Source organism: Poecilia mexicana, unplaced genomic scaffold, assembly GCF_051168715.1.
Source record: "Poecilia mexicana isolate PSO_F unplaced genomic scaffold, ASM5116871v1 scaffold_18, whole genome shotgun sequence".
NCBI lineage: Eukaryota > Metazoa > Chordata > Actinopteri > Cyprinodontiformes > Poeciliidae > Poecilia > Poecilia mexicana.
Genome location: NW_028263387.1, coordinates 13,046,069 through 13,062,502, shown reverse-complemented (window position 1 = coordinate 13,062,502; position 16,434 = coordinate 13,046,069). Strand labels below are relative to the sequence as shown.

General features: G+C 39.6%; 1 protein-coding gene across 1 annotated transcript in view; it reads left to right on the top strand.

Moving 5' to 3' along the window:
* The window catches only part of LOC106934130 (insulin receptor substrate 1-B), a 63,060-nt gene extending 57,582 nt beyond the window's left edge, over positions 1-5,478 (top strand). The window contains exon 4 of the mRNA XM_015013840.2: positions 1,256-5,478. Within this exon, the coding sequence (XP_014869326.1) occupies positions 1,256-1,263 (8 nt within the window). The 3' untranslated portion in view covers positions 1,264-5,478. The remainder of the gene's footprint in view (positions 1-1,255) is intronic.
* Positions 5,479-16,434: the final 10,956 nt, after the last annotated feature.

Here is a 16,434-nt window from a genome sequence, read left to right as displayed (position 1 = left end):
GGATAAACTTTTGATTTCTCTCTTTTCTTGCAACTCATATTTGTTTGTTTTAGTCTACATTAATTGTGTCATCATTCCCATTTTGGCCAAATATTCTTAAACAGACTAGCTTGAAACAGAGGATCAGACCTCAAGGCAACGTGTTTGTAACTTTCATTAAGTGAAAAAAAGCTTTGGGATTTTAAGTAGGAAAAAAATCCATTCAAAGCACACATGTGCCATTCCTACTTAAGTTATTTGTAATTTCTCATGCCACGCTATGCAGTCGCTTTGTCTTCAATAATGAAGATTCCCTCCCCTCGACATGCTGGATGCTTAAAGTGACTGAAATGCCAGGGAGGTTGATAATAACTTGACTATTTACGAGCTCTCGTATGTTGCGTACATAGCAATAAACTTTCAGCCCAGCATGGTTGAGAAAAACAGTCAGTGCTCAATTTAAATTTTACACCATTCATTGTCATTCATGTGCAATTGGACGTTTTGCAAATTGTGCCTCATTTCTTCTTGGTTTGACTCGTATGAAATGCATTTTGAGACTCTCTCCATTTTACTGCGCTTCATGGAAGCCTTGAATGCATTTTCAAGCTCCAACATTGCTGTTTTCAGACCAAAAGTACAAGTTGCAAGCCTGCTGGCACATACAGAGTATTATTTGCAAAAATATTTTAGCGCTTTGAAGATCTGGCCAGGACATCCTCAGATGGCTTATTGTGTGTGAGACTGACAGATGGCTTCCTGACACCATGTGATTGTTTTTTTAGCCTCTGAACCGGGACTTTAATCCCATCAATGCTTCTGGGGATGAGTGTTTAAACTTTCGATTCTTGCTGCGGATGACATTTTTTTTGCGCATACCTGTGTGTGTGCTTCTATGTCTTCTATGCACCGCAGTCATGCAATCACACGGCCTGAGAAACGCAGCATCCGATCCGAATGTCTGTTCCCTGCTGGCCTAAAGTCAAAAGCTCAGATTTGTGTGACCGCCTGTAGCAGTAGGTGTCCTCGATGTCTTCGTATCTTCCTGTCCCCCTTTGTCTCTCTCCCTGTCTGAATCCCTTCTTTTTCTGCCTGTTTGACCGGCCTGTAAACTTCAGTCTTTCTTTCTGGATCACTGAGTTCCAGAACCCGTAAGCGGACACTTGTATCAAACGTCACCCATCCTAATAAACCTGATAAATTGTATCTTCTGAATGTCCGTTTTATTGTTTGTTCCACATCTTACCCGATTGTGTTTCTTTTTCTTCCTCTGCAGAGTGCTGATGTCAGCGATTCATCCTCGGAGAGACAATCTGGTATCACTCAAAGCGCTTCGATGCTCCACCTCTCCCTCCTGTGACAGCCAATCAGATGGACAGAGCTGCTGGATTGGACGCAACCCTGAAGCACTTTGACATAAACTGATGGAAAATTTCTTTTTTTTCCTCTTTGCTTTCATCCGGTTGGTTGAGCAAACCTACAGGGATGTGTGCCAAATGATATTCTTAAAGAGTAATTCGCTGCTCTCATTTCATGAAGTGAAAGCCAATCAGAGGACGGTACAGAATGGAGAATAAAGTGGGGGGTTTTTTTTGTGTGTGTGTGTGTGTGTTTTTTTGTTTTGTTTTGAACCTCTAATGACAAAAGAGTACAAATTTGGCTGAGTGGTATGTTTAAAAAAAAGAAAATATGTAAAGTCACATAGCTGCTCAAAAAGTGCCTCATTTTCATATCGTAGCCATTCTAAAAGCTAAAGCTTTTGGTTTTGTTGTTTCATTCTTGACTTGATGTAATTACAGCTGATGGTGCTGATAGAGATCAGTAGCTTTTTTTTTTTTTTTTTTTTTTACCACCGATGCGTTCATGTCATATAGGATCAATGCAAGAGATTGGAAATATTTAAAGTTTCTCTAATCAGAAACAGTCATGTTTTTAGCAAATATGCCATCTAAAATTCCAGAGAGCATTACATCTGCTCTGGTTTTAATACAGTAGGATCTTTGCTATGCCCTTTCCCTAAAAAAAAAAAAAAAAAAAATATGTATAAACTTTTTAAGTTGATAGTGAGTTGAAAAAACTAATTAATGTGATCTGCACATTTCCTAATTTTATTGAAATTAAATTTCCAAAGTAACTAAATGTTATTTACCTTTAAGTACATATCACCAGTGATATCTCATTAGTAATGCTTAAAAAAAACTCAGGGCTGTATTTTCATTTAATATATTTTGTTTTTTACTGAGGTGCTAGTTATTTTAATTAAAGTTTTTGGGTATTTCTACCACTGCCATTGTTGACGTTTATTGGAAGAAAGGATGTAAAGAAAGAAAATAAGATATTCATCAAATGAACCCCTTTAATGCAGAAAATCATTGGTTCCCAATATCGGCACGTTTCCAACCTTTCTTTTATGTAACTGATGTGAAAATCAGCATTTGTAATTCCAAAGATTCACTTGTTTATAAGCGGTGAAAAAAGGAGAACTATCTGTTTCGCAAAGATTTTTGTAAAAAGTATATTTTCGTAATTAATTGTATGCCATAAACTTTTTAATTGGGCATTTCTAAGTAAAATTTTAGCATATATGCTTAGGATGGAAATCAGAGCTATTGCTTAAGAGAATGTAAGACAATTCAACAATCTATTCCTTTATTTAAATTACATTAACCACCTTTAACAAACTCAGGTCTTTATTTTGTTAGATTTTTTTTTCTTCTGCTGAGATAATTGGTTTTAATAAAGAAAAACAATTCTGGAATGCGGCGCTATTGCACGTCAAATGACGATTTGTATTTTCTATTTGTTTTTTAAGTGATCAGTCAACACCAATGTTTGGCACTCTTGGCTTGCCATACTTTATTACAGGTTGGACCAGCACTGAAGTTCACCAAGGTGACACAAATAACTGATATTTAGCCATTCGATCTGAAGTTATAATGCCCGAAAATGAGGAGTGACCGGACCTTGTTAGGATGAGTTCAGAGTTGTATTTTTAACACATGCCGATGTGTGTTGCCCATTTGTCTGTGGGCATCTAAAACTAAACTTTTATAAGCTTCTTAGTTTTATAGCAACTTTGTCAGAATTTCTAAACAAACTATTACTTCGTTTAGCTGTGTCTGCATGAGAAGTTCTCAACAAAATAAAAGTTGCTACAACAATAACTCCAATATGACATGAACGCAAATATGTGTAAACGGTACTAGCAACGTGCTAGCCTTCTATCCGACTGTGAGAAATATTAGCAAAGCTGCCATTAGCTCTCTGCTAATCCATGTGTTGCATTTTGATGCTTATACTTTTTCCTCCTGACTTCTTCTCTCTCCTTTTTAAACCGTTTACTTTCATATTTGCTGTTCGGTGAGCCATAAATAAAAGTGTTCAAATCCACAGGCTTGAAAGAAAATGGCAATTGTAGCAGGGAATAGTGCAGCTTGCTCGCTAGCTTAAAGCCAGCTGGCTCAGATTAGCATATTAGCCTGGGCATAAATTCACTGTCCTGCTGACCACAGCCGGGGTTAGACCCCCTGATATAGAGCGACGCAATCCCATTAGTGCTATTAGTTTTAGACAGTCGCTTAATCCCGTTCGTCTCAGGATGCTAAATAACAAACAGTACACAGAGCCGAGGACAGTGTCCCTATCAATAGCCATGATTATGCTAGCGTTGTATGGTCAGCAAATATTGATTTTAGCTGTAAATGGGCTAGTAATAATTTTTGCTTTTGCATAAATCTGACAGCCAATTTGTTCTCAGTTGTTAATGTTAATTAGGATGTTTCATTTGTCTTTTCAAACTGATCAAAGTGAAAGTGCTTTAGCCTCTAAATCCTGCTTAACTACTCCTTTTTCTCCCTTTCCTCTTCGCTTGCCTCTTTACTTTAATCTTCGCTATGCATAAGCGCTGAAGTGCCTGTCCTATTTCCTAATCTGTCCTTCTCTTTCTCTCTGCCCCATTTTAGCACATAGCGCTAATACATTTGTCATAGCAGAATATAACATGTCTATTTTTGTGTCCATTTCTCGGCTGTACAGTTGAAGAGTAACTTGCTTCAGTTTGTTCTGTGTAAAATTCGTCTGTCAGCGGTCGTGGTCGGGATCCAAGGACTTGATCATCACGTTGTCAGCTGTGCCAAAACACAACAGCAGCAAAACTGTGCTGCTCCTGTCTCCGACACCACCTCAAGAATCAACCTTCAGTTCTCAATTTGGGACACTTTGCTTTGTTTTATGATTGAAATGTACATTTTGATTGTTTTTGCATTCTCTCGCTGTTTGGCGGGAGGCTACGCTCGCATATCTCTGCCCACAGTTGGCTCATGAGGCTCTCTCTGAGATAAAGGTCACTGTGGGAGACTTGTGTATGCTTTAACCTTGAATTTGCCTGTGACTTTGACTGGAGGCTTATTAAAAAAAGGGGGGAAAAAATGCATGGAGAGAAAGGAAAGGCCACCGTGGAGATGTACAACTTAAGTCAGAATACATATGTCTGTTTAGCATAAAGAAATATACACTGCCTTTCTTAATAATTCATACCTATTGAAATTTTTCATATTTTTTGCTGTTATAACCTCAAACTTGAGTGTGTTTTACAGGGGTTTTTATGTAGCACACCATCACAAAATAGTGCTAAGTGAACTGAAAGACAAAATAATTTTCAGGATTTCTTACAAATGAAATTGAGAGAAGTGCAGCATGGGGTTTTTCCTCAGCATGGTAGGGAAACACTTTGAAGCTCTACATCTTTTGACGTATGGATCTGCCAGCTTTGTAGGACAGACGGAAAACATCTGTGAACATCACTTTTCAAGTGTTTTTATTGGATTTCGGTCTGGACCACTTTGATACGTAGATACGCTTTGATTTAAACCATCTCGATTGTTGCTCTGGCAACAGTATTTATGGTTTTCCTGCTTGAAGGAGAATCTCCGTCTCAAAGGTTTTTCTACATCTAGTAGATTTCTCCGCATTTTGCTCCATCACAATTAAATCAACACAGATCAGATTCACTGTCCCTGCTGAAGAAAAGCATTCCCACAGTATGATGCTGCCACCATCATGTTCCACAGAAGTCTGCTCAGGAATTGCAGTGTTAGTTTTCCATCACACACTGAGGTTAAATTGCACACGCTGCATTTCCTTACTAATTGAGGACTTATAAAGGCAAATCGCTGCACTGTATTTAATTTAGGGACATTGAGGGATGAATGTGTGTGTAAATGCACATTACATTAGTTATTTGGGCGCTACTTTATGGCAGTCTATCACGCTGAATCCCAAGTAAAATACATTTTAGTTTGTGATTGTAACATGAAATGTATAAAAAACAAACTGAATGGGTTTGAATACTTTTTCAAGTCACCGTATCTCATGTTTTTGCCTGCCTGTAAGTCCACAAACTTTCCCAGACCAGTCACACGACTTTTCAGACTCTATAGCGCAACAATGCAGCTTTATTATGAGCTAAATGGGATCTGTGGGTGGAATTGCTCCGAATAATTCAGGAAAGAAAAACAGTTTGATCTCGACGGCAGATCCGACGCATCATTCCAGCAAAAACCTACGGGCAAACAAATGAGTCGAAACTGTAATGTACTTTGGAGATGTTCTCATGTGGTAACGCCGTCGTTTTCAGCCAAATGCTTCAGTGTACATTCAGCCTAGAGAAAAAGTCAGCAGACTTTCTCTCCAACCGGACGATTAGGCTTAGCAACGCTGTCCTTCAGAGAGCCGTTCATGGCCTGAGCTGTTCAAACTTGGTCAAACTCCCTTCATTTCCTTGCCGCTGATCTTGGCAGAGTGTTCAACGGCCGCCAGGTTCGTGGTGGAGCTCTGGCGGAGGAAGGGGTGTAGGTGGGCAGTTTAAGTGGCTGTATGATCTCACTCATTGCATTAGCGTTTTTTTTTTTGTTTTTTTTTCTTAGAAATTCTGATGTGCAGAAAAAAATGGTGCTGCTGCTTGGACTGAATTGTTTTATCTGCTCCTGCTGCGCCCCCTGAGGGATGGTACTGAATGGAAATATTGTAAAATTTAGTGTTGATGTAGAGCGTTCTACTTCTGTTGCTTGACGAAAAAAAAAAACTGACCTAAAAGATAAAAAAACTCATTCAACAAAAGTTGTGGTTATTTATTTTCCTCTTCAAAATGTGGCTTGCAGTTGCCTATTGTGCAGAATATTGCACCTTTTCAGTTCTAATTAGGGATGCGAGTCATTGATTGAGTTAATCTGAAGTTGATTGAGCTTATCAATCAACCAGTGATTAATTGACAGGCGGCCATTTTCTTAACCTGAGTTTTCTCTTGAATATCGTTAAACAGAACATTGTGGTTTTGTTACGCTATTGAATTTAGACATATTAATAAACCCTAACAAAATAGGAACTAATTAAGTTGCTGAATAGAAAAATAAAGAGAATAAAGTATTACTTAGTTTTGGTGAAACACTTAATTCCACATGAACAGAGAAATGTTCACACTGGACTGTATGTGGAAATGTTAAAACGTCACTTCATAAAGGGATTTAACTCACAGCAGTCCTCAAAATCAACCATGCTTATTGGCATCATGATTTTTCCAACATATTACAGTTTTCCTCTGTCGTTCTGTGTTTCTAACATTATCCTCACTCTCTTTGCAAATCAGTATGTTTTGAGTGAAGTTGCTGCCGCGCTGCCATTCAACTTAAAGAGCTTATCAGTATTTCAAAACAGAACCGCATAAAGTGCATTTTGCATCACACAACGGACTCTGGTTTGTTTCTCTTTCTGGTATCACCCCGCCATCATTGTTTCTGTATCAACTGACTCCACTTAAAGATGTCGGTGCTCTGGTTGATGACAGTCAAACTACAACACTAAAAGAAGGTCTGAGTTAATCAAGTGGAACAAATTTTAATCTAATAAACCATTAAATGACAACTAATTATTTTGCATCCCTAAATAACAATGGGTTAGTGCTGTGGAAAACTATTTATTCCTTTGCCTGATCTGTTTTTTGAAGAAAAATGTTTTTTTTTTTGTTTTTTTTAAACAGTCATTAACATCTTTCTGTCTGGAACGGGTCAATTTCTAAAGCTTTGGGTCTGCAGAAAATATCAGTAATTATCCACAAAAGGAGAAAACATGAAGCCAACGTGAGACAGAAGAGGCCTAAGATTAATCCAAGAGTTCATGGAAGAACCAAGATTAACCTATAATGCACTGAAAGTCTCACTTGCCTCAGATCAAGTCATACTTTAGCAATAAGAAAGAAACGGGGCAAACAAGACGTTCATGAGAGTCCCAAGGCTAAGACCACTGCTGATTAAGAAAAAAAAAACGCTTCAGCTCACATTTACCAAATAACATCCCAATTATCCCAAAATTTAAAAAACAACCAAAACTAAAACATGATTTCGACTTGTGAGACAAAAGAAGAGCTTTCTGGTAGAAGTGTGTCCCGCTATATGTGGACATTCATCTTCAGAAATATGTAAAATATACAGTATTTCTTAAAAAAAAAATAAGTACACCAACTGGAGCTGCACAGTATATCAAATCAGTTCTCACAGCACCGACGTTGGCAACATCGCATTTACAACTTACTGGTTGGATACATAATTTAGTAGGATATCATATTTCAATGGCAGTGCTCTCAGATTCTGCATGCCAGTAACGTACTGAGCTAATTGAATTAACTCAAACTGTCCTGGGCGCCCATATGGTTGTAATTTTTGACTTGAGATGCTAATGTACATAAAAATGATAATGAATGGTTGTTTTGCTGATTTTAAGACTCATAGACTGATGAATCTAAAGCAGTTCACCTGGAACTACTTCAGATCGTAGGTAGCAGAAGTTGCTGTTTGAGGATTTTTAACCTACTTCATGTTGTCACACAGGTTCTGTTTTAATGATTTCTTCATTTCAGGAGTCAAGGCTGTGAAATTGAACTCGGTTGCCTAAACGTTGTGGTAAATCGCTGTAATTTCATTACTTAACCAGCGGAGTAGCTGCCTTTTTATACCAGGTTGGGTTGGATAGTTTCTGTAGTTACTCAGATTGTATTTGTCTGATAGTAAAATTATGAAACTAAACTGAAGTAATGTGTAAGGAGGAAAACACTTCTTTTTTATTATTATTATTATACAGCTGTCAGGTCAGATTGGCTGCTAATTTAAGGCCTATAAATGTGAATTACTGTTAAAAACTAACAGAACAACAGCAGACTGGAGGGGAGAGGATGAGGAGCAGACGGCTCCTCATGGGAGGGGAAGTGTGAACATCTGCATGAAGTGGCACAGCCACAGAGGGACGCTTATATCCCACCACCACAGCACAGATGTCCCGCTGTAATGTGGAAAACAAAATGGCCTGATTGTTTTATTTGTTTTTGACGAGTCTTTTGAACTCTGTTAGTCACACCAAGCCACTCCCGCAGATAAGATCGTTTTCACTCCAGCCTGGCAGGTTGCCACAGGTTTTAATCACTCGCCCCCAAAAGAGAATTTAACACCTTCCACATGCCTTATTTGATACCGGCTAACTTAAATAAGCCTCTTTTTTTTTTCTTTTTTTTTTTTCAAAGTTGCACGGGATCTTGTATCGCTCTCGCCCACAGATGGTAATTGATCCTAAGCTGGGAGTGATTGTATACCGCACTGCAGGAATAATTAGAAACGAGGACACACAGGCAGCCCACACCTGCACCTGCAGATGCTCCCGCTTCCCTTCACTGCTGCTTTGTGAGGACGATAAGCAGGCTTTCAGCACCTGTACGACAGACACACACACCTGAAGGCGACTGAAGCCTCTCATCTCCTGTTTTACGATCTTGTCTTGCCTTAACTTTTGTTCAGCCAGCATGATAGACGGCGGAGTCCCCCAGGGGGATTTCAAGCCCTACTTTTAATAGATCTAGTTTTCTCCTTTTTGGCACGTTACTTCCTCTCTCCTCCCTTTTTTTTTTTTTACATCATGCGATTACACAAGAACTAGTGAATGAATTTAGATTTTTATCAGCAGGATTGCTCCTCGTGATACATTCCCAAGTATGCAGAATGTGTAAGTGAGTTTATTGAGGGGAAATAAAGGCAGTCTTCTTTCAACCTACTTTAACATCCGAGTCGTCTGAGGACAAATGCAGCAAAATTATTCAGCTGCTTCCTTCAACGTCTGCAGCTTTTTATAATGCTTCAACTACAGACTTAAACGTATTTTAGCAGGACTTTAGTGAAACACGGCACAGTTGTGCTGAGTTGTGAAGTGGAAGGAAAGTGAAAAGTGGTTTTAAACATCTCAGAAATAGGAATCTGAAATGACGGATGCGCATCAGTCCCCTATAATTTTGCACTTTGCAGCACTTTTTCCTTGCAATTACAGTTGCAGGTCGTTTCAGATAGTTTTGTTTTGTCCGTCCATAGCTCAAGGTCGGTCAGAGTGGACAAAAAGTGTTTGTAAGCAGCAGCTTTAAAGGTTATCATTTGGATTTAGGTCTGGACTTTGACTAGCCTAATATGAAATTAATAATTATTCATGAATGTCACATTCTTCTGATGGACATACATGCTACTCAAAAATTTTTTTGGTGAAATGGCTTTGAAGAGTAATTTGCTTATTCTTCCATTTCGCTGTAATGCACCACTTTGTGTCGTTCTACAGAAAATCCTAAGTACGAGGTTGCATTGTAGACAAAATGAGAACAATCCAAATGAGTGAATGCTTTCGCACCGCAATGTATAAGAAGAAGAAAAAGAAAAGATGCAGATTGGCAGGGAAACGGGCACAGATGCCATCTGGTTGTCGTGGTGACAGGCTCGCCTCAGCTGACGTGACAACATCTCCGTCCAAGAAAGAGGAGCAAAAGGAAGCAGAGGAGGGACGCTGGACGGGAGCCAAGGTAAGAGGACGTGGAGTTCATTGACAGAGAGGGTGAGCTGGCCTCAGGCCAACAGATGGACCCACTGCCCTATCATCTCCTCATCCAGATGGGATGTTTTTTTTTTTGTTTTTTTTTTATATCTGTGCAAAGATTTACGCAACTAAGAAAGGACGATTCGAAAGCTATGCTAAAAACAGGTTCTCGTCCTTGCTAAAAGCCAAATATTAAAGGATCCATGGGATAATTTTTGCGTCCTTAACGAGGCATCTTTCATGATTCGACTGAAAAACAAATGTTATAGGAGGAAATGTAAAAGGTCAACAGTAATAATATGGTTGCATAATTGTGGACACTTTTCGTTTCAGCATTTCAGTCTTTGGTAGTTTATGAACATGCAGTATCTCGACTCGACGATATTTGCAGGTTCCACCTTGCGAGATTCTCACATCTATCAAATTATCCACAGCCCTCTCGAGGAGTGCAAACAGGTGTTCAGTTTGGTTTGGTCGTTTCCAATCGTAACATTTCTTCTTGTAAAGCTATTTATTGAATTGAATGCATTCCCTACTTATGTTCAGTTTTCTGGCAGACACTTAGTTCAGAATTTCACCCAGAAAGGAAAAACAAACAAAAAAAAAACAACCCAGTTCCACTCTGAGATAAACCCACAGCATGACGCTGCCACTGATGCATTTTGGAAATGCACAGTGTTGATTATGTGTGAAGAATTTGACATTAACATAAAGTTTTATGAGGTTTTATCCTGGTCTGAAGCAGCTTCTGTAATCTTCCCCCCTTTAGTCCAAACATCTGGAGGATGCATTCCTGCCTCCTCTTTAGTGCTTCTTTTCATCACTTTTGGCGCAACCTGCAGGTTGTTTTTCTTCATGTTATATACCGTCCTCCTGAGGGACATAAACACCGAGATAAGTCCTTTGTAATTTCTCTGTTAACTTTGGTTTTAGCTAGAAAAAAAAATCCTACTTGTACAGCCAAACCAACATGTTAATCCTATAAGCGATGGCAGGTGTGAACAAAAGACCATATGACGTTTGATTTAGAAGTATTCCTGTAAGAGCGTGCGGACTTGTGTAAGCAGGTAATTACAGTTTTTATCTTTATTGAGTTTCTGTCGGAATGTCACAAAACTTTGGCATTGTGACAGCATGTACACACTTTTCACATCTGCTGTGTAGCGTCACATAGGGAGCCATTCTCTCTGCTTCTATCTGCACCCATGTGCCTTTGATCACTTTCACATGATGTTCAGGTTCCCAGAGTTGTCACTTCTTAAGCCAGTGGGGACGGGAAATTTTTTTAAAGAGCTCAACTTCAGATCCAGACTGTTGTTTGAACATATATACGATTAGTTGTGTTGATATAGTTAAAGCAGAGGAGAATTTCTCCCCACTGGACCGATTGTAATACTGACTATTGCAACTGATTTGCTCTGTTGAAATATTTAAGATCAATTAAATATTTAAATATATACAGCTCTGGAAAAAATTAAGAGACCACTTAAAATGATCAGTTTCTCAGATTTTACTCTTTATAGGCATACGTTTGAGTAAAATGAAGATTGTTCTATTATTTTATAAACTACTGACAACACGTCTCTGAAATTCGAAGCAAAAATTTGGCATTTACTTGCAGAAAATGAGAAACGGTCAAAATAATGAAAAATGACCTACAATAATGCAAAGAAAGCAAGTTGATATTCATTTAGAAACAACAACACTAATGTTTTAACTCAGGAAGAGGTCAGGAATCACTATTTGGTGGAATAACAATGAGGTATTCAATGGGGTTCAGTCCAATGGGCTCTTATTTTTCCAGACCTGTATTTCGGATTCGGCCCCATTTACATTTACTCTGACATAAAAAAGAAAAAGAGATGAAACAAACAAAAAAAAAAGAAATAAAAAAAGCAACCACACTGTCCACTACCATCAAGACTTGCTGGTCAGTGGAGTTAAGCTGTGGCTCAAACAGACTCAAATGATTCCAGATCGACATTAAAATCCGACAAGTTGCTTTTCCGCCATGAGGTTTTCTAATGACAGGTAATCAGCTGTGATGTCATTAACTCAAATACAAATGAGGCAGGATCAGGATTTCTTCAGTGCACTTTAAAAAACACGTACATTATGATTTATAGAGGAATCAACACTTCATTACCCACATGTTTTAGAGAAAGAAAAATATAAGACCCTTAAGTGTCTTTCATTGTTATAAGAGAAATGATTTTGGACATCCTGTGCCTTCCTTGTATAAGATAGTGCGATGTGAAAAACGTTCATTAAATGTGTCCAGATGAGCGGTTTTCGTTTTAAAGCCACTTTGGTGCATTAACGGATCTGCTAAGTGCTGTAAAAAGAAGAAGAAAAAAAAAGAACCGGTGGCATAAAACTGCTGTCAGACAGACATCTCGGCTGGCTCATGTGGATGAGAAACCATAAAAGTGTTGCGCATTTTTATGGTTTCACATCACGAGAACCAGGGATTTCTCCGTCCGAGTACTGCCTGTACCTCTGGAAACAATACAGGAAGTCTTCCTGCCTTTATGACTTCCTCCTCGGCTCGGGCCACAGGAAGCGCCGTGGATGTAGGACATGGATGCAGCTTTTGTTCCCACAGCTGATGTGGGAATGTTAAGGTCAGCCCTTTTTCCCCCTCGCTTGAAAAATTGCTTCCTTCCCCTCATTTCAACTCAAATGCCAGCGGTGACCTCTGATAATCTGATTTCGTCCCATCTCTGCAGGGATTAGAGCTAACGGCACCGCCGTGGAGTCGACGCACATGCGGATCCGACGGGGCCGTGAGGAGTAGCCATCCGAGCCGCAAATACCGCAGCCAACGCAAACGTCCTCTAATGTATTTCCAGCTCCCGTTTTCCTCACCGCCCCCTCTTTCACATAGTGTACTTAGCCAAACAAAAAGCCTTTCTCTTCGTGCCCCTGCCTCCCTCCCCGTCCACGTCCCAACCACCCAACACTCACTCTCAGTTTTCACCAGAGTCTCTTTGCCACCGTTATGGGAGTGCCTATGTTACACGACGTGCAAAATTAGCTCTGTCACTCCGAAGCCGGGTGGCTGCTCCAAAGAGGAAGGGAGGTCAAAGCCATAAAAACTTACCACATGGAGTGTGTGAGAGGGGAGAGGGGGGCAAAATGGGAAGGGGAAGTAGAAGAAGGAGGAGGGGGAGGTGGGAGTAGTGGGAGAATGTCAAAGGAGGTCGGGGGGAGTCCGGGAGGCCTCTGTGTTTTACTTTTCCTTGAAAGCTCGCTGAAAACCACAGACACATGGGAGGCAGAATTCCCCTCACAGCAGGAGAACCAGAGAGGGAGGGGATCCGGGGTGGGTGTGGGCTGCTGGTTTCGCAACTCCACAGCGTCTGTGATCAATCTGAGTCCGACTCGGGCTGAGAACATTACAGGTGAGAACGTATACGCGGCTAGGAGAAGCTGTGAGAACCTGGCAGGGAAAAACATCCAGCTACACAAAGAGAGGAACTTAAAGGAGCCAACGCTTCGACATGCCCAGACACAGAAACCTCCCCACAACATAACACCGTAAGCCTCTCCAACCTATGGGAAAGAGGTGCTTCCCACTGGGTACGTGTGACCAAATGGGGATGACTGCATTTTTAGGGGTGGGTGGCGGGTTAATCCTTGCTTTTTGGGGGGCCTGCCTCTTCCCTTTGTGGATCAGGACAAGAGCAAAGCTGTTTTTCTTTTTTTTTTTTTAAATGTAGGAATGAGGCAAAGGTGAGAGTTCAGGCTGTGATAATAAACTTTATGTGATCAACTTAACACTTGACAGGTTGATTTTATTTCAGTTCGAAATATTGTTGCATGTGCTGATGGCTAATGCTAAACTTGTATGCAGATATTTTCCATTCAACTGACAAGTTCTGTGCAAACGCATCAGGACAGCAGATCACGAGAACTGCCATGTGCAAAATGAAGAGGGGGGAAAATGAAAGAGCTGCGCCATCTAGTGGAGCATTTAGATTTTTTTTTATTTCTGTCGTAAACCTGAAATAAACTCTAACCTGCTGCCAAAGACACAAAAAGTTAGAAAATTGAGTCGATCTTGTGATTTCTATCTTAAATTAGTAAAAGTTACCCAGATAATTACCTTTTTTTATTTAAAAACACAAGTTCATGATGTATTCAGCTAATTCGTATAATATATTCTAATTAAAAGAAAAATCCTTGTGTAGTTGTAATAATGTAGGTTTCTAAAGGAATGACTGGTCAGTTTTTCTCAACTGTAATGTGTATTTGTGTTTTTACCTCTTTGAAAGCTCAGCGCTTGTGTTTAACTGTATCTCATTTCCCCTATAAATGGAGCTACTGCTGCCATTATTTATTTTATTTTATTTTTTTTTTGCTTTTCTCCTGGTACTGCATTTCTGTGATGTTTAGCTATGAACGCGTTGCTACATTTGTCCCTGTAATTATTATTTTTGTTAATTTAATTGTTTAAAGTTACAGAGCAGCGATGTTGCTATAAAATCTGTGTCAAGTCACAGAATTATGCAGCCGTATGCATGGGAACAAGGACCTGTGGAAGGGGAATATAATCACCTCATAAAAAATAAAAAAAACTCTAGAATGACCTCGCCTCATTCCACTTGAATAATTACATGCAAATCCTGGAAGAAAAAGAAAAGAAAAGCAGAGGTCATACTCGGGCGGCCTCGATGGACCCGCAGTTTTCCCCTCATTACAGGAGTTTTGATTTTCCTCCAGCAGAGGAGGAAATCTGAGGTCAATGCCGGAGGGTGGCGTTTAAAACACAACAAAGCGCTGTTTTACGAGAAGTGATTTACAGCACATGGTGATTTAAAATCATTTCCAGCATTCCAGTAATCTGCTTGTGGGGCCTGATGACGGGTTTCACCGCTCTGGGTACAACAAGGACACCACATGGCATGAGTCAGGAGATTGTACCTTCATTTGCTGCTAGGACTTGTAATTTAAGGCACCCATTCTAACAAGGCAGCTGTGACAATCGTCTGTGACTTGTAATACATTTAAATGTGCCTTAAAAGGAATTTAAGGGGGGGGAAAAACCGAAAGGTATTAATACTGGAAGCTCTGAACTTCCTGATCAGAAATATAGACCTTTTAACTTACTAGGTTAATACAGTGACAATCATAACAGTTACTATCAAAATACTGTGGCAAGGAATTGCTTAAAAGAAAACATTTCTTTGTTCTATTGCTGAAAGTTTTGATTTCTTTTTTTTTACAGCATGCAAATGATCATGATCAGCAAATAAAAAGTTAAATGCTCTGTCTAGCTGTTGCAGCTTCCCCCCCACTCCCTATATTAAAAGTTAAAATCTCAAAAAGAAGAAAGAAAAACAAAAAGTGAATTAAAAAGATAGATATGGGAATTAAAACCATTTCTAAAAGAATAAATATAAAGATGTTGCAAAGGAAGCAGGAAGAGTCCTGCCCCGAGGTTTGCTTACATTTTCTTAACAGTCACACAACCCTTTTATCTCCAATCCATCTTGTATTTAGCTCCAGTGGGCTTTTGTTTATTCACACCAACTGCAGGTATGAGTACATCTCCACATTTTAAAAAAAAACAAAGTAGCAGAAATTTGAGTCTTTCTGTGGAGCAGTTGCAGTATGTTACCTGCTCTACACAGCTGTCTATTTAAGATATGAAGATGTAAAAACGTTCCAAGCACAGTCGAGCTGCTGGCGTTGACAGTAAAGTCATTGAAAGTGCAAATTATAAAAGTGGACGCGTTTCTCAACATGAATAAAATGAGTTCTCTTTGGCTTGTTGACGTTGAACCTTTCATCCAATGTCATCGCACCAACAGTGAATCTAACCCGTTCAAATCATCAGGGATTTGAACAGGTCACGCTCCAGCTGACTATGATGGTACTGAACCTGGTCCTGATCAACTGCAGCAACCCCAGATCACAGTGCTGCCCCTGCGTGGAGACACCAGGCATGATGGGTTCATCACTTCATCTGCTTCTCTTCCAGAGAAGGACTCGGATTACACATTACCTTTATGCTCCTTTTAAAATTTTTACCATTTTTCTCCTGTTGACCTCACTGATTGGTGGTTTTCCTTTTAATGTCACCACAAATTTAAGTGAACACTAATGAAGGCCATTCATGGGGGCGGGGGGAGATTTTCTGACCACATTTCTTATTTAAAGAGTGTGGTTCCCCACCATCCTTCCAGTTTTTAATGACGCGTTGAAAAGCTCTCAACTCAGTTTCAGTAGTTTTTGCGATCACTGCTTGATGAATACCCATAATCTGACCGTTCTTAGACATCTTTTCCATGACCACAGGATGTCTTTTAATATGGTCGTTTAAGCAATAAGGTACTTATTACATCAGTTGGGTTAAATAACATGTTGCCGACTGGAAGACATTTGTCTATTCAGCAACTATCCAGTAGGAACCTCATACTTATTTACTCGGTTAAATTCAGGAAGCAATTTAACATTAACTGTACAAAAAAAAAAGTTTGTCTTTCTGATCTGCGCCACCTTTTCCAAGCTTAAAGAGTGGATTCCCTTTTTGTTGTCATCAGCACAAAAACCACCAAG